The 26,446-nt window shown below is 40.3% G+C and overlaps 3 protein-coding genes across 5 annotated transcripts in view; 1 reads left to right on the forward strand and 2 right to left on the reverse strand.

The window, feature by feature from the left end:
* CEP89 (centrosomal protein 89) overlaps positions 1 to 8,035 on the reverse strand; it is a 33,043-nt gene extending 25,008 nt beyond the window's left edge. The window contains exons 1-6 of one of the 2 annotated variants that reach the window (XM_051805983.1): positions 7,871 to 8,035; positions 5,780 to 5,886; positions 4,398 to 4,553; positions 3,659 to 3,860; positions 2,747 to 2,852; positions 1,111 to 1,139 (exon numbers count right to left, since the gene is read on the reverse strand). In XM_051805983.1, coding sequence (XP_051661943.1) covers positions 1,111 to 1,139; positions 2,747 to 2,852; positions 3,659 to 3,860; positions 4,398 to 4,553; positions 5,780 to 5,886; positions 7,871 to 7,909 — 639 coding nt within the window. In that variant the 5' untranslated portion in view covers positions 7,910 to 8,035. The remainder of the gene's footprint in view (positions 1 to 1,110; positions 1,140 to 2,746; positions 2,853 to 3,658; positions 3,861 to 4,397; positions 4,554 to 5,779; positions 5,887 to 7,870) is intronic. The other variant, XM_051805984.1, reaches the window with a different exon arrangement.
* A 6-nt stretch (positions 8,036 to 8,041) lies between these two features.
* On the forward strand, positions 8,042 to 12,205 carry FAAP24 (FA core complex associated protein 24). Its single transcript, XM_051805995.1, has 5 exons — positions 8,042 to 8,150; positions 9,240 to 9,392; positions 10,173 to 10,312; positions 10,609 to 10,761; positions 11,224 to 12,205. The coding sequence occupies exons 2-5, from the start codon at positions 9,281 to 9,283 to the stop codon at positions 11,464 to 11,466; spliced, it is 648 nt and encodes a 215-aa protein (XP_051661955.1). The 5' UTR covers positions 8,042 to 8,150; positions 9,240 to 9,280; the 3' UTR covers positions 11,467 to 12,205.
* A 53-nt stretch (positions 12,206 to 12,258) lies between these two features.
* The window catches only part of RHPN2 (rhophilin Rho GTPase binding protein 2), a 29,750-nt gene continuing 15,562 nt past the window's right edge, over positions 12,259 to 26,446 (reverse strand). For both annotated transcript variants that reach the window (XM_051805985.1, XM_051805986.1), the window contains 12 exons: positions 25,493 to 25,568; positions 24,685 to 24,762; positions 23,892 to 24,016; positions 22,791 to 22,957; positions 20,333 to 20,520; positions 18,915 to 19,071; positions 18,326 to 18,445; positions 18,035 to 18,229; positions 16,725 to 16,801; positions 15,931 to 16,077; positions 14,949 to 15,104; positions 12,259 to 13,704 (listed from right to left, as the gene is read on the reverse strand). In XM_051805985.1, the coding sequence (XP_051661945.1) occupies positions 13,453 to 13,704; positions 14,949 to 15,104; positions 15,931 to 16,077; positions 16,725 to 16,801; positions 18,035 to 18,229; positions 18,326 to 18,445; positions 18,915 to 19,071; positions 20,333 to 20,520; positions 22,791 to 22,957; positions 23,892 to 24,016; positions 24,685 to 24,762; positions 25,493 to 25,568 (1,738 nt within the window). In that variant the 3' untranslated portion in view covers positions 12,259 to 13,452. The remainder of the gene's footprint in view (positions 13,705 to 14,948; positions 15,105 to 15,930; positions 16,078 to 16,724; positions 16,802 to 18,034; positions 18,230 to 18,325; positions 18,446 to 18,914; positions 19,072 to 20,332; positions 20,521 to 22,790; positions 22,958 to 23,891; positions 24,017 to 24,684; positions 24,763 to 25,492; positions 25,569 to 26,446) is intronic.

The following is a 26,446-nucleotide window of genomic DNA, read 5'->3' on the forward strand; positions in this document are numbered from 1 at the left end:
GTTTCTCTTATATCAACAAAATTTAAGGCTGGATTCACTGCTGATAATCCACAAACTTCTCACTCATCTTGGCATCATTTTGTCACTTATCACTGCCTTCAGTCACTTGTGGACATTTGAAACTGTCACTATTATTTTTAGTTATAAGAAATGTACACTTCTCAAAATATTTTTTTTTCATGGCTGACATAAAAGTCCCATAAACATAAGGCTTCTTGACCAAACAGGATGGATATTGTTCCCACTAAAATAAGACTTTAGACTAATCAATTATGATATGAACTTGAACTGCCAGTCCCTAACTGGGTATCAGCAAATAAATCAAAATGGAAAATGTTCTTTAAAGTTGAAGAATTCTGTTCTTGTTTTGCTGTAAAAAAAATGAAAGTACCTATTTTTACATTTCTGGAAGGTTCTTTCACCAGGAAAGAAATCCAGGCTCATTTAACCAATGTATTTACTTGAGGTGAACATGATTATATAGAGACTTTCTCCATGTTCCTATAAAACAGCAGTGAGGTTTTGTAAGGATGTGATGCCATGAAATTTAACACAGTGATGACACTGAGTGACATTGATGACTAAGTGAGTCAAAACTTATGAACAATTTCAAAAGAAAATATATGTGCTCAAGAACTTGAAGGAAAAAGTTATGATAACCACGGAAGAATTGACCATTTCTGTAAATAATATTCCAGCAAGTTGAAACTGAGAAACTAAACTTTTGGGTATTCTTTTTCTTTTATGAAAGCAGCCAGATGGGCCCACTTGGAAAACTGTAGAAAAATGTGGTGAAATCAGGCTCAGAATTTGAAAATTATCAGTAAGAGCCATCTCTTGCTGTAGTGTGATGTGTCCCATTCTCAGTTTCTTTCTTTCACATGAGAAATAACAGAAGACAAGAAAAAAACAATCCAACTTTTGTATGTATATTTACCTACATAGCTGTATTTCTTCAAAAGGAATGGTTAGCCATTCTTGTACTCTAAAAGAAAAAGATTCCCTAGTGGCAATAAATTAATTTTCTTTTAAGTGACTGCAAACTAACAGCTCTTTATGACACCCTATTTTCCAAAATACATCATAAATCAACCTTTATCTAAGTCTTACCTTTAAGTTCAAGCCAAAATCTTGGTCTTCTGTGAAAGAAAAACAGATCTTTCAGTCAACTGAAATAAAAACTGTTTGTAACTACAAAAATTATTTGTAAACTATAAGGGTTCATAAAGATATGTATGCACACATATGTACACTGCAAATAAATGTAAGAAAGTCCTCCCCAACCCACAAATTAGCTCACTAATTTTCCACTATCCCTTTCATGGGGTGTTAGGACACTGATGTGAGACCTTCCTTTCCCTCACACTGTATAGATGCAGGTGGGGAAGAAATGATGCTGCACTGTTGGCTTCTATTATCATTTTAGAATTTGACTAAAGGACAAGTGAAGTATTTTCATTGATTTCACTGGGCTTGAATCCTATTGCATCTCTGAACAAAGCAAGTGCAGTTCTGGCAGCTTCCAAGACCTGCAGCACGTGCTGTGTAGAAGAGGGATCAGAAATGGTGTATATATCCTGTTCTTTTCAGTTCAATGCCTTCATTTTCCAAATGGTTTTATGAAAGGAACTCATTCTTTCTGGATATCATTCTCTATAAAACTTCTCAAATATCTCACTGATATAATACTGAAAAAACACTGGGATCTAAAATAATAAAACTTATAAAGACAATATTTTTTCAAAACAGACTCAGTTCTGCTTTCTCTTTCCTGTTCAATAGCTACAGAGTGCTGCCATCCACTGTAAAAACTGCATTTTCCAGCTCTGAAACTAATTATTTCCCATTTTCCTAATTTTAAAAGAACAGACGAGACAATTATGCAATAAAACTGTGACACAAGTAGATTGGTCTTGTTGTATTGTTTTAATTTTTTCTCCACAATATTGTATTGCTACAAGAAAACAGCTTAACGACAGGTCCAGTTACAAACCAAATGTCTCTGATCTAATGAAATTACTTATTGAAAAAAAGTTATTTGTGAAGCTTAACAATTTAGAGCTTAGGGTGATAACCTGAGCCTGACAATCAGGGTAATTTCTCTATTCTCTAGAAACATGCTCTGTGACCTGATGTACAGTTTTAAGGCCTAGACCTTAAAAGACAGCAATAATGATTCAACTTCTGTAGAAAGGACAAGCAACACTACTATCATGTCATTTGATTATTAAAAAACCCAGAAGTTCTTACTGATGGTTTTCTGTCATGGCATTTTTTCATACAAGGAACATGACTGATTAAAAATGTTCTCCTCTATCTGCAGCTTTTTTTTTTTTTAACATTGGTAGTTTCTACAGTTCCTAATTTTTTCCAGTTTTTGAGCACAGTAACACTCCAGATTTCCAGAGCATAAATTGAACTGATTCACTGGATTTATAGTAGAGAATGACTGTACTGGACAAGAGAGAGTTCATAAAACCTTTTTTTCCCCCTCTCTCTTTTTACACTGGCTGACAGTGGATATTTAGGAAGTCATTCCAAAGTGAATATAGACCAATCTTCCCTCTTTATGCATCTTTTCAATGTTCTATAATTACTTAAAATTATTGTTAAGTAAATAGTAGCATTTTTAATTGCTCTTTTAAAAAAGGGATATACCATTATCACATAGTATTACATTTATTTTATTCAAAAATTACTTTCCCTATGGTATATGGCATTTTGAAGTAACAGGAAGTTTATTTACCTTCTATTTGCAAAGTTGATTTATCCACCACCACCTGAGACTCAGCTTCATGGGAAGGAACCTCCTTCTTGTCAGTGTTAGAGGTGGGAGATGGTAGAAACTCTTCCTATGAAAAAACAAGACAAGCCTATTTTAATCATGGTATCAGTGTTAAAACAGCCCTTGTGCTTTGATATCTCTCTGAAATCTGTAGTCTACTACTGTCTCTTCACCTAGGGGTGTTTTTTGGTTTCTTACAATACGAACCACAAATCCAAAATGTGAAAGGCTGATGGTTCCACTTCACTAGTGTTGTTTTTTTTGAAGAGGCATTTTTTTGAGAGGCATTTTATTGCCTCTCTCCTACTCAGGTACCTCTTCCCATTTGTTAAAATTTTTGTATCATTTTGGACTGAACTTTAAATATGCCCTAGGAGTATTAAGTTGTGCACTGTTGGTTAAGACAATCCAAAATTATAACACAGAAAAAGTTCCTGATCTTCAAGGTAATTTATTTCATTTGATTCCAAATCTCCCTGTCTCTATAAGGTCTGTGCTCATTAGCACAATACTGAAACATTAACTAAGCTTTCACCAATTAAGAGTAAAAGTGCTCTTAACAAATCATCTACTATGTAAGTACCATGGCAACATAAATTATTGGGCATTTTACAAGAATAAATTATGTATTATAATTATATAAAATACCAGTGTTTTCCCAGTAAGAAAAGGCTCCCAATAATCAGAGAGATGGAATCTGTGAGAGCCAACAAACCTAACTCATGTAAGAGTAAATGAATCACGAAAATAAGCATGTGAAATAAACATTGAATAAATGTCTGAAGAATAAGAAGAAAACATTAAGCATCAGAAATATTTAACATGTGCATTAATATATTAAAACATGGTAATTAACACACTTAAAAATCCTACCTTTTTATTTTTGCAGGGAACAGCATAAACAGCATTTGTGCTAAAGCTTTCTTCCCTCTTCTCATTACTCTGACAGCTGGACTCTGCCTCTTTATCAGCCTCTGAGACATAGGTATCCATGTCCTCATCTTCACCATAGTGGCCTGATGTTTCCAGGGACTGTACAGGAGATTTGTCACAACCATCAAGTTTCCAGGTGGACCTGCAGGTAAAAAGCAACTTAATGCCACTTTCAACTCTGCTGCTCACTCTTCAAAAAAACCAGCATAGTAAAGTAGAACCATCAGTCTTACAATGTACACCACAAGTCCAAACAGCTGACAGAGGCCAATGTCTGCACTAGGAATCTAGCCTATGTGTGAGCTCTAAAACAGACAATTAATACTAGAACTACCTTGTCCTCTCTATTTTAAAGAAAATGCCACATTAGAGGTAGAAGGTTGCTAATTCTACCTAAAGAAATATCTGTCGTGTAACTGTAATATCTGCCATGTGTCATTTAACTCAGTTAATCACACTTGGCAGAAATAACATATGATTTTACTTCTGACTGCTGTACAATCCAAGTCTGCCTCTCTGAAGACTTCACAAGAAACAGCAGAAGGATTGTAGACACTTCACACTGAATTTATGATGTGGTGAGAAAAAAAGCAGGAGTTTGCTGTAACTCTTTGGTAAAATTGTATCACTGGCAGGTTCTATTTCTAACCTGAGACAGTAAACCAGAAGTGTACAGTACCCTATTCTGAGCTGGGTCACTGTTGCATATGGTTCAAACCCTTCCTGTTCCAAGGAGGTGGAATCACTCTCAGAAAGGGATCTCTGCCGAGGCTGAGGGATAGCAACAGTGCGCCCTGTGAGTGCTGTGGCAAGGATTGCTGCTGCCAGAGCAGACCTGCAAGAGAACAGAGAAAAACCAAGGAAGCAATGCTGGGGTCCTCTTGTGCTCTCCACATTTGATATATCTTCCTTTGCAAAACGTCTTCACTATTTAAGCAAAGCAAAGTGTTCACAGTTCACAGGCATAAATCCCCCTGAATGCCCACAGGACTGGTTATAAACTGTTAACTCCCAAAGGAAAGCACAAAATGGGGCAAGCTATTGTAATGCAGCTTTCCAGTACAATACCTACTGGTTTTCCCAAATCACAAGCATGAAAATCATGACATATTCTGAGTTACTTTCCTAAAATTCACATCAACCATTTACAGCATTTAGCATTCACTTTAGTCATAACAATACTACCTGGCATTGTGTAGAAAAAGTGTTCCAAGTCCTGCTATTTTGCCTCCTAGTTTCCATTATTCCTTACTCTGAACCTTTTACTGATGACTCTGAAGTTGTTAATAAATGTTGGCACACTGCAAACCAGGACAAGTAAACAGAAGTGCCTATTTGTGGGACACTGTGGAGTATGGGAAAGGATATGATGAAGAGGAAAAACTAGGAGGAACTAAGATTAAAGCAAAGAAATAGCAAGGACTCTAAAAGGAAAGAAAACAACTGGAAGGAAAAAAGGAAGAAGAAATGAACTAGGATTAAGTAGGAATGTTATAGACATTAGAAAGGCCATGGAAAACAACTGGAACTGAACTAAACATGGAGAAAATATAGACTAAAAACTGTAGGAAACTACAACTTAGAAGAAAAACGGATTTGTGGTTTTTTCTATGTGACTTGCCTATATTGCTACATCCAATCCAATGGATTATGCCAGTTTTTTAAGTCCCTGTCAGGGGACTTAAAAAAAAAATCCATAACATTTAATTTACGGTTTTCTACTGTGCTAAAATTTCCTGACTCACAGCACTAGTGCTGCTGCAGCTCTACAGACTACTGTGGCAGCCAAAATAAAAATTACTCTAACTTTAAACAGTCCATTTGTCTTTCATTGACTCAGACAAGTTCCATATTCTTAATGATTATTACCCTAAACATGTAGCACACTTAAGAGTGGGAGAAAAATGTGAAAAGAGGGGAAGCGACCCACTTAAAAATATATTGGTTTTGTGAAAAGCTTTATGCAAATACTGCAGCAAGGACGTGATTCTTTTAATCATGCATTTCTAGTAAGTTATAGTACTTGAGGAAGGGAAAAACAATAAAAAAATCAGAACATACCTGGGCCTTTCTGGAGAAGGGTTTGGACTACGAGGGGGAGGGGAGCGGGGAACTGCAGGTTTAGGAGCTATGGTGGCAGCAGGGACCAGGCCATGAGCTATATGTTTCTAAACAATTTAAAATAAAATTAGTTGACAATGACTTTTAAGGATTACAATGAAAAAAAAAAAAAAAACAACAAACCACAGAACTGAAAACGCACAAAAACTGACAATGTGAAATAATGTAAAAAGGAAGAACAATGATATGCAATTGATGCAAACTGAGGACTTGAAATGGTTCCCATTTAACTTTTTACATGTATGAACAGCTGCTAATGGAGGTTAGAAAGTAATTTACATGAGAACCATGAATGGAGGTTTTCTACCCACTCTATGGCACAATCTGCAAAACCAGAATTTTAACATAATCATTTTTTCCTGTATATACATACAAGAAAAACAGGACTAGAAAATAACTTCTTTCAAAATATTCGAATGCTGCTTCAGAGTGACAATATTTGTCCCTTTCTTCAAGAATCTGTCAGTCAGAACTGACCCTCAGTCACAGCAGTATGAGATGGACAAATAACCCTGTCATTAAGTCTTGCAGTCAAAGGTTCAACCTGAATTAAAAAAAAAAAATCTAATGAATGTTTTAGCAGCAAACACAGTAATTTTTTTTAAACGGGATAATATTAAAAACCAGCTCAGAACTGGGACCAGAGTTCCCTACAAAGAATGGAATCATGTAACAGTTGAGGTTGGAAGGGAGCTCTGGTCTAGTACAAGTTGCTGCTCAGAGCTGGGTCAACCAGAGGGAGTTGCTGGGGACCCTGTCCAGTCACATCTTGTGTATCCCCAACCTGGTCCAGTGTTGAACCACCTCACAGTATTTTATTATCATCTTTAAGCTGAATTGTCTGTGTTTGAATTGGTGCTCATTGCCTCTTGTCCTGCCTCTAGGCATCAGAATAAATGAGGCCATAATAAAATCCATCAACTTTGGATGGAGTAAAACAGGCCAAGTTCCTGCTATTTCTTCTACAGAGATTCCTCCCACCCCAAATTATTCTTTAATTTACTACTCCAACAGGGGAATGAAGAGGCAAAATGGGAAATACTTCTGTCTTCACAGGAAGGCACATCAAATAACTAAACTGTGCATTACAAAGACTGCATTTTTACTCAGCCTTATCTTACTGCATGTTAATGCAGTACTTAATGCTCCTGAACTCTGCAGGTCTGTCTGGGACACACCGGTTTGTTTGGTAAAGGCTGGTGACTGGAAATATCTTACTGTGATCAGGGAATACGGGGAATCAGGGTATCAGGGAATACAGCTGAACTAAGAGTAAAAAGCATAATAACAACAGAGGATCGATACTTTAATTCTAGTAACAAGAGTTCAATCAGTTCAGGTGCGTTGGGAGATAACATTGCTGGCAACTCTGCAACCTTCGGCTGCCCTGAGCTCTCATTACGTTAATCTCCCGATGTTAATTTCATTACATTAATTCACTGTTAAGAAAACGCCAACGTGCTTTCCTGTAGTTGGTAACGGTAACATGTAAGAGGTTCCAATGAGAATAGTGTTTTCCTCTAAGAGAAGGCAGATCCTGGTGTTTGCTACACTCACACAGCTGTGCAGTCTGCCAACTATAAGTAGCTACTGTAACACTACTCTAACTGGAACCACTTATGTGTTAACGTCACCAACTACAGGAAAGTCTGCTGGGTTCTTTTAACAGTAAATTAATACAGTAACTTGTGTCAGTTCACTTTAGAGCAGTGAATGTGCGCTTTGAGGATCGCCTTGGTAAAGAGGGAGCGGCACTGCCAGCGCGGAGCCAGCCTGGGGTCCAGCCCGGGATCCAGACCTCTGGAGAAGCCAGGCAGGACTGGTACTGAGGGAAAGGAGCACACCAGCCTCCGGACACCTTCCTGGCTTTGCCTGGGGTTTATTTTCCCCCCGATTTTCACCTCGGTCAAACCGCTCAGCGATCCCCGGCACCGGCCGCCTTCCCCGGGGGGCCTCCCCTCGTCCCGCCCGCGCACAGCCCAGTGCTGCGCTGCTGCCCCCGCTCACGGGGATACCCCGAGCGATACTCACGAAGGGGCCGGGGCGGCCTCTCCTGAACAGGAACGACATCGGGATGGGACAGGACGAGACGGGACAAAACAACCCGACCCCGCTGCCTCCCGGGCACCGCCCCAGACGCTTCACCCCCGCAACCCGCCCGGCAACAACGGCGCGGCTGATTCGCTGCGGGCCCGCGCTCCGCCAATCGGAGCGCGCCTTACTCAGCCGGTTGCCAAGGGCGAGCGGCCCCGCCGCGGGGCGCTGGGGCAGGACGGGGTTGGGCTCCTGAGGGCCAGGCCGGGCCGGGCAGGTGAGCGCCGGGTCGGGGAGGGGGTCTGACTCCTACTCGGTGTCTGTGAGCGGATCTGTGACCGGGGAAGTGATTCTGCCCCGTGCTCGGCGCTGGGGAGGCCGCGCCTCGAGTGCCGTGTCCAGTTCTGGTCCCCTCGGTTTGGGAAGGATGCTGAGGGGCCGGAACAGGTCCAGAGAAGAGCAGCGAAGCTGGTGAAGGGTCTGGAGCACAAGTGCTGTGAGGAGAAACTGAGGGACTGGGGTGGTTCAGCCTGGAGAGGAGGAGGCTCAGGGGAGACCTCATCACTCTCTGCAACTCCTGACAGGAGGGGGGAGCCAGGGGGGAATCGGGGTCTGCTCCCAGGAACCGGCAGTAGACAAGAGGTCACAGCCTGGAGCTGTGCCAGGAGAGACATTGGAATGGGCTGCCCAGGGAGGGGGTGGAGTCCCCGTCCCTTGAGGTGTTTAAGGACAGACTGGATGTGGCATCAGTGCCATGGGCTGGGTGACAAGGTGGGGTTGGGTCACAGGTTGGGCTTGATGATCTCAGAGGTCTTTTCCAGCCGGGTTGGTTCTGTGATTCTGTGTTTGCAGCAGTACTGTCTTGTCTGTGGTGTCTCCTCAAATCATGCCTTGGCCTCCCAGACTCCCAGTTGCCCCTGAAGTCAGAACACCATATAAGGCTGGCAAACCTGACAATAATCTCTTCCAGCAATTCCCTTCTAATAATGTGTCTGGAGACTCCCACCAGCTGTGGCTGGAGGTGCCTCTGGAGTCGGCTTTGCAATTCCAGCAGACTTTCTCCCAGGAGGGTGGATGAAGGCGTGGGAGAGGCAGTGTGGGGTTTTCCACCGTCCCTGTGTTTTAATTCAGACATTTTTCAGACTTAGTGGTAAAGCTGGAAGTGGAATTTGCAAGCCAGCAGCCTGTGTTCAGGTGAACAGAGCTGCTGACTGGTTTTGATATGCTAACCATAACTGTAAGGAGTCTTGGGGAAGGAGAGAAGTGTCTCTTCTAGAATATTGCATCTTAAGTTTATGATTAAAATGTATAAGTTTGCAACAGGTTTGTAAAATATGTTTACTGTCCCTTCCACGTTTTCTTCTAGGGTGTAACTGCTACTGAAGTAAAGATTTGAAAGGAGGCCTGATGACAACAAAAGCAAACTACCCTGTGACAGCAGGATCTGTAGTTGTCCCTTATGGTCATGTAATTGGAAATGAGAAGTGGAGAGGGTCAGAGGTAGCCCAAAGGCTACAAGGTAAGCACAAACAAATTGGAAGAGGACAAACAGTTCTGGCAAAGCACTGCCAGTCTATCACCCAGTAGTGTTAAGAATGGCTGGAATATGCATTAATCTGTGCCTGACTGGTCCCAGATTTGTGGTACTTTTTTTTACTGAAGAATCCTGTGATATATCTGTGTGATCAGCTCTGTCATGTGCTCATGGGTGCAGAGCACTGAAGAGAAGCAGCAGAATCTGCTCTTGTGGGGCTTTGTGGTTGTGCATCTCCACTAGACATGGATACTGAACCTGTGCTGTCATCTCTTGGCACAGCAAACTAAACCAGGATGATCCTCCCAGAAAAGTGTGTGATATTTTTGTTCAAGCTCAGAGTTTACTGAGCAGCTACAGCACTTAGAGATCTGGAGTGCTATTAGTTGGCATTACCAAAGTACATCACACAGTGCTTTGGACTGTTTGTCTCAGTTTTACTTAAGGAGAAGAAAGGCTTTTACAGAATATAAAGTTCATTGTGAGGTCACTAGGATTATTGACACATCAGGAAGGTTGTGCTGTGCAGTAATTGTTATAGTAGTTGTATAGTATATATACTATAAATATACTATATAAAAATATAGTATATATTTCATATTATATATACTTTATATTTATATGTTATATATTAGTATATATTTGTATTTATAGTGTATATATATAACTATAGTATATAATTTTTTTAGTAATTGTTATATATATATATCAGTAATTGTTTGTTTTTAACCACTGTATTTTTCCTTACAACAATCTCACCTTAAGGGAAAGTCAGACTCATCTTTGAAGATGGCTTGGGACTGGTGGACTTTCATCTTTCCAACAGAACTTGCATTTTATATATTTCTGAAGCAGATTTGGTTGCAGGGGATGAATTCAAACGAAGATTGGTGAGGTTTAGAAATGTAAGTGCTAAATAAAAAGGTTTCAATTGATATTTGTTTATTCTGTGCTTCTGAAAACATTCTCCTTGTGTTATTTTTACATTCTAGCTAAACTTTTAAGATAGTTTCCACCGGAAAACTGAATCATTCTGAAGCTGTGTGATGGTGCTGCATCAAACCTCAGTAATGCTGCTGCAACTTCTGTTCTTCCTCTGATTTGCCATCAGGCAGCTCATACTTGAAAGAATTTCACTCTGTTATGTTGCATCAGCTTGTCATTAACAAGGTCTTTCCTTCTTTTTTCCCTTTCAATACAGGCCAGCAATCTCAGGGGACTTGTAATTGTAGAGAAAACCCAAATCAGTGATCAGTACTTCTCAGCAGTGCAAAAACTCGTTGTACTCGAACTTGGAATGGTGTTGCTTCCTGTGGCAAATCAAGGAGAAGCTGCTCAGCTCATTGTTCAGCTGGTGAGTGTCTGTCTTAGTGGGCAAATATTTTTAAAATGGGGGGCATGTGGGAAAGCTCTCCATCTGGGATAGCTGGGATCTTAAAGGAGCACATTGTTTGAATGTAAGGAATACATCTCCTGCAACAGTGATATGGGAGTATAGCTCAGTGGGAAGAGGGCTCCTTTGGGAACAAGAAACAAGGAAAAAAAGGTTCAGCAATGTGATCCTGGATTTTTTTCATGTGATCTTGCACTGAGGTACCACTAGATAGCATTAGGCAACCTCACTTAAGTTCTCTGTCAAAACCAACTTGAGATTTTGCTTTCTCTAAGGCTAAGGAAATTGTTCTTATATTGTTTAGCCTTTCTCTGCCTCAAAAAGATGACAAAAATCATTGTTTTCATTAAGAAACCGTTCCCTAGTGAGACTTTGTGGAACTGCATCAAAATCAGGTTGGCTCACGGCTGTGCTTGGCTGCAGGTGCGGGAGCAGAGCCGGGATCAGGGCACCAACCCCTTCCTGCGCAAGCAGCGACCTCCGCTGGCAGAGCCAGCGCTGTTCCAGACCGCGCAGCACATCCCGGGAGTCGGGAAAACAAAAGCTCTGCTTCTCCTGCAGCACTTCGGGAGCATCCATCGGCTTTGTAACGCGTCCATCAGCGAGCTGGAGCAAGTAGTTGGGCAAACAGCAGCACAACAAATTCATACCTTCCTCTGTTCCTGACACGCTGTTTTGCAAAGACAGACTTTTTGTATGGGTTTTTTTTCTTGTGAATAATAAAATTTTGGTTTTAATAATCACGTATTATGGTAGTTTTTGTAATCATGGCTGGCAACTACTGGAGGGTGCTAACTAATTGTTACAAATATTCCTCTGCTCTGAGAAAGAACATAAGGCACACACTAATTTCCCTGCAAGTTGGCTACCACTCAGTGTAGAATGAGTCTTTAGTTAGCTGACAGAAAAGAGAGAAGTTGACTTGAATTGAGGAGTGTTTTCAATTTAAAAAGACTCTCGCCCCCACCTTTCCCCAAGGACTATGATGAGAGGAGGAAGGCAGTTAATGATGCAGCTAAGAGGGAAAATATCTGCAAGAGGACTGGAACAGTGGGTTGAGAGAAACAAAGAGCTGGAAGGGGCATTCACGTGACTTTGCTAAAGATTTTGTTACTTGGAGAGCCATTTCAGCCCCACAGGCAAAGTGAATCTCTTGTGTATGGAATATCAGTATCTGCCCACTGGTGCTTGAGTGTGTAAAAGCAGCCCAACTACAAATACATGGGAAAGAGTATTAAGTTTTTTATGTAACCTTTATAGGGAAACTCTAGAAATACATTTATACTCTTTATAAGGAAGCCACTTTTAAACTCTTAAGTTCCTGTACTGTCCAATATAAACTTTTAAGAAAGTTTTTTAGATATTTGTAAGCAACATCACAGAAACACGAGGCACAGCAACAGTAAAGAGCAAAAACCTGTAAATTATGCTGTATCATTCAAAAAAGCTACTACTAAGTGACAGCATCTGATTTTTATTCTTAAATAAATGTCATCAAGATATTTACACCTACTACATAAGAAACTAAAAATAAATGACAGCTTTCAAGTTTACACCAAGATGCAAACTCTCATTTAAGTTTTGAGTATCAAACAGCATATATCTACTCTGTAGATGGCAATGGTAACTAACACTACAGTGTTAGCAATTTTCAGTTAATTTAGAAAACAGAAGAATCTCAAAGAAATGCTCACCAGTTGTTTTTGTCTCCCTCCTTACTATATATGTATAGCTGCTCATGAATTTTTCCAGGGGCAGAAGGATTTGATATGACAGTAAATAAATATTCTGCCACTTGCACAAGCACTCTTTTCCTCATCACTGCAATTTATATATTCTTGATTCATATACTATAATATGTCCATTTTGAGATTTGTTTCACAGCTAAGTCATTTTATCAAGACTAATAAGATACAAGTCTCAAGGTAAGTAGGTTAAATAATGTCATTTGGAATAAAGCCTGTTTTTAACAATTGCATCAGCAGGCATTTAAAATGTAACCCAGAAAAAGAGCGGAGTACAAGCCTTTTGGAGTTCAGAAGGTATTTTAAATTTTAAGCCTTCTAATTCTCTTCCAGAATTAAATTACCTATTCAGCAGAACACACCAAGTGTCTGCATAAAAACCACAATGCTATGACACCACCCCTTGGCACAAGGTTAGTTTCTCTGAATAACATCATTCTCTCTCATTTGTGGTTTAAGATTAAAGTAGTGTTAAGCGACTTATTATTGACTCTAAGACTTTAAGAGCAAAATCATCCTTTAAAGTGTCCCCTATTGTTTTGCATGCAGCATCAAGTTTGTAATAAATAACTCCCATCTAGCCTAGTCATAAAAAATTAGTCATGATAAACTGTATTTTGAAATTCCAAAGGAATCCAGTCCTCATGTAAGCAACTTATCCTCTACATCTTGTTATTGCATACCTCCCAAACCACTTCATTCTGACCTTCAAATACTTCAGTTTTACAGTCTTTGCCAGGCTCTGACCTTCATCAGTGTCTCAATGCACAGGCAAATGAAGTCCAACGGTATTTGTCTGGGTTTATACACACATATATGAAGATAAAATTGATTTTTATAAAGATAAAATTGATTTCTATATACATTTTAAACAGAAGCGTCACGTTAACAGATCCTTCTGGAAGGTTCAGTACAATGAACTTTCCGTGTTCAGAAGAGTGAAGGGTAAAAGCTTCTTCTTAGTCTGAGAACTTCCAGCCACAGCTGAAGGCAGGCAGAGGGTGCTTGCAGCTTTCTGTCTGTTTTTAGTTCCCCAGCTTAGAAAAGGGAGTTTCAGCGGGGCTTTCTTGGTCTGATCAATTTTATCCTCGTCCATGGCTAAGCAGATTAAAGAGTAGGTCTTCTGCATTCCCACAGAGTAAGTTGCACTCTTGCTATGCTGTAGGAAAAAGAGAAGCATTGTAAGAACCAAAGTGGGTCAGAATTTGCCAGTAACAAAAGGTTACTGTGCAGGCAGCTTTGCAGGGCAGCTTTCTGGGCTAATGACATGACTGAGCCCTTGGCAGTGCTGTGCCCCCGGGGTTTGGCACACGGACACCCAAGGGGATCCTCTGCACAGCAGAAAGGAACTTGGGAATCTTTCCATGGGTCGTTAAGCATTTATTGCTTCTAGGGTAACTATATCATATATACCCTGGCCTCTCTACCAAGCTGAAGTATGTAGTTCTTGCACAAATCTGAAGGGGAATATTTTGCTGTCTCTGGACAGGTTCCATGGTGATCCCAACTAGGACAACAAGAGCTGCTGTAGGACATTCTTTTGGGAAACCTGAAAGGCACAGCCTTCTGTGTCTTATCTTAGCTGTGCCCTGGAGCAATCTGATTATATCCCAGCCTTTTGTTTCCAGTTTGCAGCTTGGAATGGCAGGTGTGTAATTCCTTATTTTCAATAAGGAAAATCAGCTTCTTAAAGTAAGAAAACCTAACAGCAGTAAGGGCACCTTGAGGGCTTCTAAGGCAACACTACTTCAATGCCTGGGTTTGCCAGGGAATGTCAGGAGCATGAAGTAGTGGATTTAGCTGAACTACAGGTTCTTTCACACATCAACTAAGTTATTTAGAGCTTAACATTTTTAAATCTTGTGATGACCTTCCCTCAGTCTAAAGCTTCTACAGCAGTTTAGTAACTGACTAGACAGTTAAAGTCCTCCAAAATAAAAAATATGTACATTAGTCCATGATCTAATACACAACTCACAGATCCTTTATGTTAACAGTGCATAGAAAATAAACATGTGGTCTTGGATGTTCTATTTCATCCATAATTGTTTCCTTGTGGTTTTTCCAGTGCTGAACAAGGTAATACTTTTATCCTCCAGGACAAGTTGGAGGAACTAAACTATGCCTTGAAATTTGTAATGCAATTAATCTCGAGTAGCCTCACTACAAAAAACCCCACCACCCAACCATTCTTATGCACACAGACTACTTTGCCTTGCCTAGGCACAATGATTTAAACAGATTGTTTAAAACTGAACACTTGCCTGAAGGCTTTAAATATTCCCTAGCAGAGTGGGATATCTGACTACATGAAAATAAACGTTGATCAGGGACTGAAGGCAGGCAAGTAAAAAAAAACTCTCACATCTCCAGTCTGCAGAACATATTTGCCTCATGACATACCAAAGATGCTGCTGTATCCTGGCAACTGATAACCTTAATCTCCAGGGCCTGCTCTCCCACACTCCTCAGTTTTTCCAGCACCTCGTTCACTCCGAGCCACTTGCAATCCACGCCACCAACTGAAACAATGTAGTCACCTTCTTTCAGGCCCATCGACTGCCAAAACATTGTGCACAGGTTATTGTCTTGAATTTTGAGATGCATAAAACATTTTTGTCATCATATAGTACCTGCCCTAAAGGCATTGCCCTCTTAGATGCTACAAACCCATTGTCTAGCCAGACATGTGCAACTTTTCCAAGTACACAAACTACCTGTTGAGTTAGCATCGATAAATGTGATAAATGTATACTCAAATGTTGGCTATTTTTACGTCCTTTTTGCTTTTCCCCTTAAGGAAATGAACCCTGGTTGTTGCTACCCTGTCACTGCCCATGAGATTTTCTGCCCTGTTTACTTCTTCATTATTTTCATTTGTCCTTCTGTGGTTGCTTCTGCCTTTTCTAGAGCTAAACTGTGCTCATCACTGCATGCTGCTTTATCCCTTTGGATTTTCCCCTGACAGAACAACAGGTTACAAGCCAATAAAATGTTCTTTCCTCTCTTTCTTTGGGCACATGCTACCTTGCCTTCCCTTCCTGATCCTTATTCTTGTTGCTATTTTTTAAAGCATTTATCCCTTCAACTTCCTGAATTAAACAGGGAGTAACATTTGCTTTTATTATTTGTGACTTTTTAACTACTAAGAGTGAACAGAGGAAGAAATCAACTCTAGTTCCATGTGATGTCAGGGATACCCAAACTTAATCTACAGTGCATATAGCACTGAAAATGTGTTGAGATGACATGAATTGACTATTCTAGTGTATAGAACTCAATAAATACTCCACACAGCAGTATGAACAAGCTAAAGTTACATTTAAGGTGTATGGCTATGGCAGAGTCTGCACAGAAACTGTTAATATTGCCCCAGGGTACTTACTGCTGCAGGACAAACTGGATCCAGACAATAAATCTGGACTGGTGACCCCCCTTTGAGGTGGAATCCGAGTTCTCCTGCTCCCTGGGGGATGCGAATGGTGCGTGGGGCCGTCCACCTCTGCTTGGCTGAGAACACTGTCAGGGGGCCCTGCAGGGAACACAGCAGGCACAGCACGTTCACTGCCAGTCCTAAGGAAGCATTTCTATGAAGTTATAACGCTTTAAAGCTCATCTTGCACAGAGTTTACTCGTGTTAACTTCCAGCTACTCCCCCTGAAGTGCTAAGTCCTGCTTTATGGCTGTTCAGGTGCTACTCCAAACAGGGTGGGATAAACACAATGGCCAAGCTGTCCCAGGATCTCGGAGGTGTGCACAATCTTTTGGCTGCATGGGCTCTGAGATCCTGTATTACTGATCCCAGCCAGAACTCCCAAAGCCTGGCTGTGCCACGCCCAGGTCACACACCCTGCAGCCCATCTCCGAGCACCACCAGCTTCTCCCCACCTTTAAGCTGTGTGCAATTATCTATTAAGGCTTCATGGAACTTTTCTGAAGGTTACCAAGGCTGAATGCTGTGCAAGCCACATACAAATGCCACTTTTTTTCTTTGCTAGTCTCAAGTTGACTTATACCTCTAAAGCTAGGAATAATCTCTCCAATAAGTTCAGAAAAAAAACAGTTACTAAAGCATCATTTTTTCAGGCTAAAATACTTGTGTCCCTTTTCTCACAGTAGAGTGAATTTATACTTGCTATCAAAATGACAAAGGTTGGTCAGCATTAGCATGTCACATACCAGCTTGTGAAAGAAGTCTTTAACTTTCACCTTGGAAAACTGAGGAGCGATTGTTTCTATTTTATGCTCTGTTTTAGCTAAAACAAAAAAAAAACAAAATTAATTTTCTCTCAGCTATTAGTCAAAAGACATTAAAATTTGTTTTTCTTGCATTCCAAGCTAGATAGAAATTTCTCCTAAGTTCTTGCCAGGTTGTAAAAAAACCTCATTTTGGTGGACAATTTGTAAGACAAATGTCTGAATGGCCTTAAAAATATCTTCAGATCTCATAGTATCATAGTAGCAACACAGGAAACTTAAAAAAATCCATCCAAACAAAACTATGCTATTCCCCTCTTTAATTTATTTTTCTTTGAGAAGTATTTAAAGCCAGCACTCATACTTTCCTCCTGCTTCCAAAGAGGAAAAAGCTGTATGAGCTGGACTAAGGTAGAAAAAAACCAGGAGCAGTCAAATTGAGTTAACAACCCAAACTAGTACAGGAGTTGTGCCTCAAGAAACAGCTACCAGTTTTCCCCCATGTGATTTTATCTTTCAAAGTTTTCCCATTTTTCCTAGTTCTCAAGACAGCCACCATAAAAAGCTGAATTCCAACTAACCACCAACTATTATCTACCTCAGAAAACAGTGTTGGCTGAGACAAACACTGTGGAACAGCTGTAACAAAATTTATTTCTCTGTGATTGAGGAAACACGTGAAGAATCTGAACTCTACAAATGTACAGCATATACTTGTACATTATTTATGTTATGCATGGGTGCATATTACGTATGTATCCATATATCTAAATTAAGGGCATTACTGCCATTCCTAAGGAAGCATTTTTATTAAGTTATAATGCTTTAAAGCTCATCTTGCACAGAGTTTACTCGTGTTAACTTCCAGCTACTCCCCCTGAAGAGCTAAGTCCTATTTTATGGCTGTTCAGGTGCTACTTCAAACAGAGTGGGATAAACACAATGGCCAAGCTGTCCCAGGATCTCTGAGAAAGATGTGCAGAATCTTTTGGCTGCAGGATATGACAGCATGTTCATGTATGGTTAGATATCACAGAATCACAGAATCAGCTGGGTTGGAAGGGACCTCCGAGATCATCCAGTCCAACCCTTGATCCACCCCCGCCGTGGTTCCCAGCCCATGGCACTGATGCCACATCCAGTCTCTTCTTAAAAACTGATGCCACATCCAGTCTGTCCTTAAACACCTCCAGGGACAGAGAATCCACCCCCTCCCTGGGCAGCCCATTCCAATGGCTGATCACCCTCTCTGGAAACAATCTCTTCCTTTATCCCTGGCTGTGCCCACTTACGAAGGATATCTGGAGCCTGGATTAGACTCAGAAAGTCATCTTCTGTCTCCTGCTGAGCATATTTGAGCAGTGACCGCTTGTGTGCAGCTGTCAGCACCTCCTGGAGCACGTCGATGTTCCGCAGCTTTTTGCACAGCCCACAGACCCTCAGAGCTTCCTCGTGGGAAACGATGGCCTGGTGCAGGTGTGCCTTCCCTGCCAACATCACAAACCACGGGCTGTCACCCACGGGCAAGAAACACAGAGGAATGTTCAAATGATAGCGAGCAACTGTGTGAAAGTGGCAGATACCTAATTGTTTTCTCCTCACTTTGTCCTTCAGAACAGCCAGAGCCATGAGTCCTTCGGGCATGTGGTCATAGAGCTGGGACAAAGCCTTCTCCTGCTGGTCCTCATCATCGCCAGGCTGCACTGCAACAGGGGACACAGAACAACCATCACACACCTCCTGCTCCCCTCTTCCCTCAGCTGGATTGGTGGGGAGTTATCACTACTTTCTCTCTCAAATTTTTTTTTTATATACATACTGATAGGAATTTCAAGTTTTTAGGAACTTTATCAGTTTCATCATCTTGATCATTCTTGCATCAATAGGCAAATAATATTTCTATGCCAGAATATGTGGATAAAAATGGAACTATGTAGTAGCATATAATTTTTCTTTTGTTTCTGCTAAAGTTGGTTTATTGAATTTTCAAATTCTTCTGTAAAAGACAACAGAGTATGGCCTCATGGGTGAGTAGGAAAATTTAACATATGAACACAATTTAACATATATTGAAGTGCCAAAGTTGCTGTCCTATTTCCAGACCAAATTATAACTGTTGGTGTGTTTATTACTGTTATTTATGTGAACATAGAGAGGAAGTATGATTCTTACATTCATGGTCACACAGAATGGTGGCAGTGAAATAATGTGCCAGAGCTTTGTAGTGGTCTGACTTTATTTGTGCCAGCTTAGACCAGGAATAGGGAATATTCTCTTTCACTGGTTCCTGATTCATTGCAGTGTTAACCAGCATGTAAACCTCTCCCACCTGAAATAAAGCACAGAATTGCAGTATGAGAATTTGACATTAGCTATTAGGTGCTCAAGTAAGGGATATCATATTCAGTCTTAAGATAACTTCACATGCAATCACATCAAAGAGGGAAAAAAATACAGTTAGAAAGGATTGGAAATAAGTTTGGAAAAAATCTGAAATTCCATCTCTGATTTCTCCCTTATGAGAAAGGTAAATCTGTGTTGTACCCAAACAGATGGACTGAGTCAGTAAGCCTTTATGGGTTCAGAGTTAAATAAAAACACCATATAATAAAGAGGTTTTAATTTGTAAATATATCTGATTGAGTTAATTCAGTTGAGAAAAGGGGTGAAGCATATTACTTAGACAGCAAGTTTGTGCTTCACTTTGAAACTGTGGAGTCACACCTAGCCTTAAGTTTGTGTGGTCTAGTTAAAACTGGGATACTGTACTTCACATAGAGGAAATAAAAGTTTTCCAAGCAGTGAATTCTGGTTTAATGGATCAAACTTCTCCAGCTGACAGAACCAAAAGGTCTTTCCCCAGCAGCTGATCAATCCTACAGGTAAGTCAGGGCAGCTTTGCAGGCTTGGCAGGAAAGGCTTTGCCTGTTTATCCAGCGTGGAACCAGCTGATCTGCTACTCTGAAATGACTCAGAAAGCAGGTGAATGTCTTAGTGGCAGACCCAATTTTTGGGATGTACTTCCAAGTAGGAGCACTACACCTTCTGGGCCTGCCTCATTGTCTGGCAAGTCCCAAAACAGTTCTGCAGGTGCCAGTCTGGCTCTGTTCCTCATGGTCCTTCCCTCACTTACAATTTAGTTATTCTTTCAGACTTAGGCTTTTTAGGTTTGCTGGGAAACCAGACAGGTTGTGTTCAGTACTTATCAGGGAACCACACAAACAACCCTGGCCTTTTGTGTGTAGTCCTGTGGACAAAATCTGTACTGTTTGCAAGAGCAACATAAATAGCTTGTAAAAAAACCTTCAGCAAATTTACTGCCCGAGTGTCTCAGCATGTTTCTGTTCAGCTCCGTGAATTATTAACTAAAAAACTGTAACAGTTCTAAAACAATGTTTAAATTGCAGCTATTCACGTTTCAGTCTTCTGTAAGGTTGTGATTGTCACTGGAGCTTGGGAGCTGTCCCTTGTTATTTTTAATAAATGCTGCATGTTTAATAAATTCCATTAATGCTACTAGAAGCTGGAGCTATTAACACAGCCCTGTAAACAGTTATTTTTAAGACTAGATTTAAAGTCCCATATTTCACCTTGGCAACTTCCTGTGTCATTTTTACAAGTGTGAAAAACTCATTGCGTATTCCAGAGAGACCAATCTGCTCAAAAACACACTCCTGAGCTTGGGCAAGCATCATCTTCACCAGCACATTCAGCATAGCTGGGCTCATGTCATAACTTGGGGTGTGAGTAAAAGTCTCCTTTAAGTAGCTTAGGACTCCTGAAACCACAAAAAATGGTTTTGTTAGCATGACAGAGAGAGAAACAAGTGAACTATATTATCATGTACCATAATAATTAGGATTAAAAGCATATCTTCTAGTATTGCACTGCAGCAATCTGAAGGGATTCTTGGTGTACGTGGAACTAAACTGACCTACAGGTTTTGCTTTGTGTTTCCATCAATCATCCCCAGGCACAGTTCTCAAAACTACAGTTCAGAGGAGCGACAGAGACTGCAAGTTTTGAGGGCACTGCCTCCAGCTTTGTTTGGAACAGTTCTTGGGATGGACCATAAAACTGTGCAGAACTGGAGGTGACTTGTATATGGGAGCAGGAGGCAGGGCTTATACAGGGGACAGAAAGAAACCTGCATAGCTATAAACAGGTGACAGCAGCATGGAAGGAAAAAACACAAACCTATCAACTTAATTATAAATCTCCCTTTCAGATGCTGCTCAGTGCATTGTGTGCCCTAGGGAAAGCTCCATTCCGTGCCTCTAAGTAAACTAGAGCCTTTCTGTATTTATATTTAATGGGGTAAAAATAAGATTCTTCTTTAGACATTTGTTTCCACCAAAATGTAATTTCTATTAGTTATCAAATTAAAAACAAACACTAAGTGCAGTGCAAATATTGAGTAACAGGTTCACAGATGGAAGCATAACCTTCAGTGTGCCTGTCATCCAACTGGTTTAGTGAGTTCTACCAGCTTGCTAATTGCTGATAATCCTGCAAAAGTGTAACAGTAAGACCTCTGCCTTTTAAGTGTCCCAGCTTCTGTAACCTTCCTTCTTGCCACTACACTCAGTTCTGGCAACGTTGTGCTGTATTTTCCTACTAACAGTTTCTGTGGTTTTTGATGTTCCATGTTACAGTTATACCTTAATTTTTAATATGCCCTCGCAGAAATTTGAATTATGGCCACCTTTACCTTTTTGCACCGAAAAAACTAAGGCCAAACTTTCCAGGTGCCTCCCAAGCACTGATGGAGTGCCCTACTGCAAGGAACTGAAAGCACAGGGGGGGAAATATGTGGGGTTTTTTGTTCTTAACATATTTCTGCTCAGGCAGAGAGCTTTGCTGATGCCAAACTCTGTGCAGTACCTTGGTTCAGCACTGAGAAACAGTTCATACAAGCTCTGTATCATGTCTCTGCCAACATAATGAGGTGTCACGGAGCCATGCACAGGTACAATGAAATGCCTCCTGAGCACGTTGCTCTGGGGCCCTGCAAAGGTTCTGTGGGAGCAAACAACACCTTTCCAGTTTGGAATTCATTCTGTTCTGCAAACACGTTGAAGTGAAAAGCAGTGATTTTTTTTAATTATTATTTGCAAAATGGGAGGTGCAGCAATAAAATGGGAGAAATTTCCCAACTATTGTAACGTCTTTTAGATGAAATACAGAAGTTGAAGAAGAATTTTTAAAAAATGCATGAAGAAATGGTATAATTTTTTTTTTTTTGATAGCTGTGTACTCAAAAGAGGAGGTTCAGGACAATTCAATTTGTGGTTTGCAGCTGTTTCCACCCATACAGTGGAAACCAACAGCCACAGATTGTTAGTGCAGAAATTAATCTTACAGTACATACTAATTACACAGGACATGTCTTCCAGCATTATGTGTAACACAGATGATACTTCAAAAACAAATTAGAAAACCTATTTAAAAACCCCCAACAAAACAAAAGCTTTTATAACATGTTAGTTCAAGTTTTCCCTTTATTAGAATTTCTATTTTTCCTTGCTTGGGACAGAGACTGATTATTTTGAACCTGTTTCCCTTTGGAATCTCTGGAAAATAGGTAGCTGACTTTCAGTGAATTCCAACTTTTACCAGAGAGTACAGCAAGATGAATTTTTAAGACCTCCATCTGGAAAACTAGGTTTTAAAGCTTTTTATCAGAACTTTAAATTGCCTCTTGTACAGATTTGACAGCAATGTGCTCTCACTGAGGTAAAAGCAGTCACACTGGTGAAACAGGGAATGCACAATGGAGCAGTTAATGCAGTTAATGGACCTTTGAACTGCAGCTCACTAATCACTAACCACAGGATTCACTGGCTTTATCTACATGTTCAGACTACAGCTGGAGATTACAGATCAAGAATTAAAGCTTGATCTGAGCTCCTCACTTGGCTTCTTGAATTTCTCTATTCCTCCTTTTTTGTGTAACAAAGTCAGTAGGAAATGCAGCCATCTGTAGGACATCTGAATGAGATCAGGAACATTGGCATAAAGACCTTCCCAGTATTTTAAAATGTGTACCTGCAGCTTTCTGAAAAGCATCAACAGCATTTTCAAGTCCAGCCTGGGTCTGACGGTTGCATCTTGTTCCAATCTGGGTGTAGAGAGCTCCAACGTTGAATAAAATACTTGCCTTCTCAAGCAACAGATTTTGCTGACACACTGGGACACCTGTGAAGGAGTCATACCTTGGGAAACAAATATTAGAAGTGTCAAGATTCGCAGAGTCCATTGAAACAACAGGTAATCTCATTCTGTTTTTCTGAGCGAGCAGAGTGGGATTCTAAGTGGAATTCTTAAGAACTGCTCTGCTACAGTGAAAATGGGGATGAATAGAAACACCATCATGTACTGCAGGACAACCCACATGCTGCAAGGCAGAGAGCAGCTGTGTTTGAGCCTCAGTCTTCAGCAGGTCTCACAGCAGTGCCTCCAGAAGGTTGTTGTTATATCTCACCCAGAAGAGCCTCTAAAACATCACAGAGGCCGAGAGTGGGAGGTACCCACGTGTGCTGCTGTGCTCTCCTACTCAGATGTCACCAGAGATCAACTATAGGCATGGTCAGATTCTCCACTGCTGCTGGTTAAAGTTTCTGTTTGCACTTATGACTAGAAATTTAGCAGTTCCTCCTGGCCACATGGCAGTTCATTTTTTTCGTCATAAATCTTTGAATTCAGAGTCGGATTTTGCTTACAGGTGTAGTAAATATTCCCCTATAATAAATTAAGTCACTCCTTTCTCTCTTGTGGCCCAAATGGTCTTCTTAACAAATTGAAGGAGGAGAATTAAGGTCTGAACATTCCTCATCCGTTTTGTGTTAGGTTTGGAGTTCAGGAAACATCTGTAGCTGTCCAAAATGATTATTTTCTGTCTTTTGCCCTTGAGCTAACCTATAGCCCAAATCATAATCTAGCCAATGGTTTCACTCTAAGCATGAAAGGGGTGTACTGTGCTCAGGTTTACACTTAACTCTAAAAAAACCCAACAACACACACTGCAGGGAGTCAGGGGGAGACACACACTGACAGGCTTCAAATTCAGCACGAGACAGTTAATGATTAGCACTGTTCTGGGCAAGGAAAAAAAAAAGTACGAAAGAGAAACATGAACTACACACCTACCATGTAAATAAAACTCCCATGTGCCTGGTGGGTGGGAAAAATCTGTTTTCTACGTAACCAAGTTGCAGGAAGTAGCTTATCAACATCTCAATGCCAGCCTCGTCTCGGCTGGGAGTGCGGCAGGCCTGGGAACACAGCAGAGGAAAATCAGGTGTGTTCTGGGGACTTACAGGATGAAGTGACACACCAGGGAGAAAGCCCTGCTTCCCTTGGACTTCTGCACAGCAGAGAAATGTGTGGAATCCGAGAACAGCAAGCCTAAGGCCATGTGGATGTATTCCAAAGAAGAGTTTTTCAGCTGCACAGAACCTCTAAGGAAGCAAACAGGATCTGTTTGTAAAGTCTCAGAGTTAATCACATAAAGATTGCAGGTGTTTTATGAAAGCTACAGAGAACACCTATGTTTTTAGTATCATACAGGAAACAAATAATACTTAGAAATACCTGCCATTCTACTACAATATTTTGCCAGATTCATTCACTTCAGCACTCTTCCTGCTAAATTTAAAATAGTTTGAATTAAAACAAACAAAGAAACAAACAAACAAAAAGTAGGTAAGACAAATCTCGGGTTTACAAGATTTGCAAAGCTTTATCACTTTGCTTCATCTTTTCCTTCACTTGTTCTTAACTCAGATTTTAAACCTCTTGGACAATGGAGATTTGTGTTCCACGCCTCAGAAATGAAGTCAGTAAGAATATGATAAGCTCTAAGTAAAAGTGGCATATTCTGTTTCCATACAAATGTTATTATTTGCAACTGTAGACTAAAAGACCTCGTACTTGAACTTACCTGTCTCAGATCCATGAGATCTGCTATTTCATCCTCATACTCAGAACTGTCTTCACTATAATGTTCCAGAATAAAGTCCTAAAAAAAAGGTAAAAAATTGGAATATCTAAAATTAACTTATTTTTTCTGCAGTTGCAATCAGTACAAAATTGATTCAGTTGTGAACAGTGTCTACTCCCTTCCAGTTAACAGTAAAGTAACATACAGCAATGAGACTACAAAAAGACAATAGAACTAATAATTTGATTTGATATCTGAGATAAGAAACTTCACTCCAATGTAAAGGAACCAAACACCTGTTACACCAACTCCAGTAGGTTTTAAAACAACAACACTTGGTGGTTTTGAAAGGGGCAAACAAAAAGCTGTTACCTAAAATGACAAGGGAATCAAGTGACCATAAAAACTTGTTAACAGAAACAGACTATCAAATTCTTGTCAGCACTATTAGGGCAATTCCAGGGTGGTTAATCACTGCATTATGTCCAGTAAAACCTTCAGTACTACTTCCCTTTACACTTAAATCAGTAATCAACGCTCTTAATTAAAACCAAAAACCATAGGAGGAATTTTTCTACTCTTTGGTTTAACTCTGCTGTCTCCAAAGTAGAATTTCTGACAATATTTTCTGCCTCCTTGTCCTAGTTAGAAAGGAGCAGTGACCCAAATAATTGGTAATGAATTTTTAAACACGTTGTGATCTTGGGTTTAGGGCAAAACAAACATTACTTCTGCTTCTTTAAAACAAATCTGAAATGGAAGTTATTTCTGTTAGCTATTCATTCTGAGATGTGTATGCGAAATTTACCTTGAGGGGGAGTGTAAAGTCTACTTCCTTGGTTTCCTTCAGGCCAAGAGGTACCAAGGGAATACTGAAAGTCTCTCTGTGGAAACAAAAAAAAAGCAAATATATTCAGAAATATTTGTTTTCTGTTTGCCTGTTTTAATTATTTTTGTTTATTTGATGACAGGAAGTTTGTACACTGATGTGTGTTTGGGGAAACATTTGGTTTAACATTTATATTCCTTCCTGCCCAAGAAAAACTGCTTAATGGCCTGTGACTTTTCAAGAAGAGAGTGAAGAAAGCTATTTGCCTGTGCTTTTTTTTTTTTTTCCATTTAAGCCTATTTTTCCTTCAAGGAAAGAAAAGGTGACTCTCAAAGTCTCCTTACTGCAATTTAGCTCCACAGCTGCCAGGAGATCTGCCCCAGTAAGAGCTATGGTAATTATCAGGAGTTCTAATCAGTATTTTCCATGCTGCCAAGGGTTTCATATGTAGAAGTGATGTGTGTGCCTAATGCAGGGGAAAACAGGGCCAAAATACACCAATTTTTACAGGGAAAGGTCTAGGAATAAGAAATCCAAGAACTTAGTTCCTAGACAATGCCAAGTGTTAACCTGTAGAATATCAAAAGGCTGTAAGGATGAGAACTGTGACTTAAAGATCAGAACTGTTTCCAGATACATAGATTGAAGTTCCGTCTTGGGAAGGTGGGATTAGGAATGGAGCTTCCCCAGCAGAGGAAGAGTCTTTCACCATCCAGAAAGGGGCTCTGCTAACTTGAAAAAGACTTGCAGGGTGCAGAGCCAAAACACCACTGCAGGAAGTGCAAAGGAGCTGATTTCTGCTGAGGCTTTTAGAAGAAACCTCAATGCTTTTGCTACAGATTATATCAAAGCTTTCTCCCCAAAAAGGAAGTGAGACACATGCAAAAGAAATCCTAATCTCCTGATTTTGTGAACTCTACTGTCCCTGTGGAC

Source organism: Manacus candei, unplaced genomic scaffold, assembly GCF_025592945.1.
Source record: "Manacus candei isolate 608988 ecotype Guabito, Panama unplaced genomic scaffold, ASM2559294v1 h1tg000065l, whole genome shotgun sequence".
In the NCBI taxonomy this organism is placed as follows: domain Eukaryota; kingdom Metazoa; phylum Chordata; class Aves; order Passeriformes; family Pipridae; genus Manacus; species Manacus candei.

What these genes read in the sequence shown, in the direction of transcription:
- FAAP24 (XM_051805995.1), top strand. Translation starts at nt 9,281, where the DNA reads ATGACAACAAAAGCAAACTACCCTGTGACAGCAGGATCTGTAGTTGTC. An exon ending in GATTGGTGAGGTTTAGAAAT is followed by an intron (nt 10,313 to 10,608) that starts GTAAGTGCTAAA and finishes CTTTCAATACAG; the next exon opens with GCCAGCAATCTCAGGGGACT. An exon ending in CTCAGCTCATTGTTCAGCTG is followed by an intron (nt 10,762 to 11,223) that starts GTGAGTGTCTGT and finishes GCTTGGCTGCAG; the next exon opens with GTGCGGGAGCAGAGCCGGGA.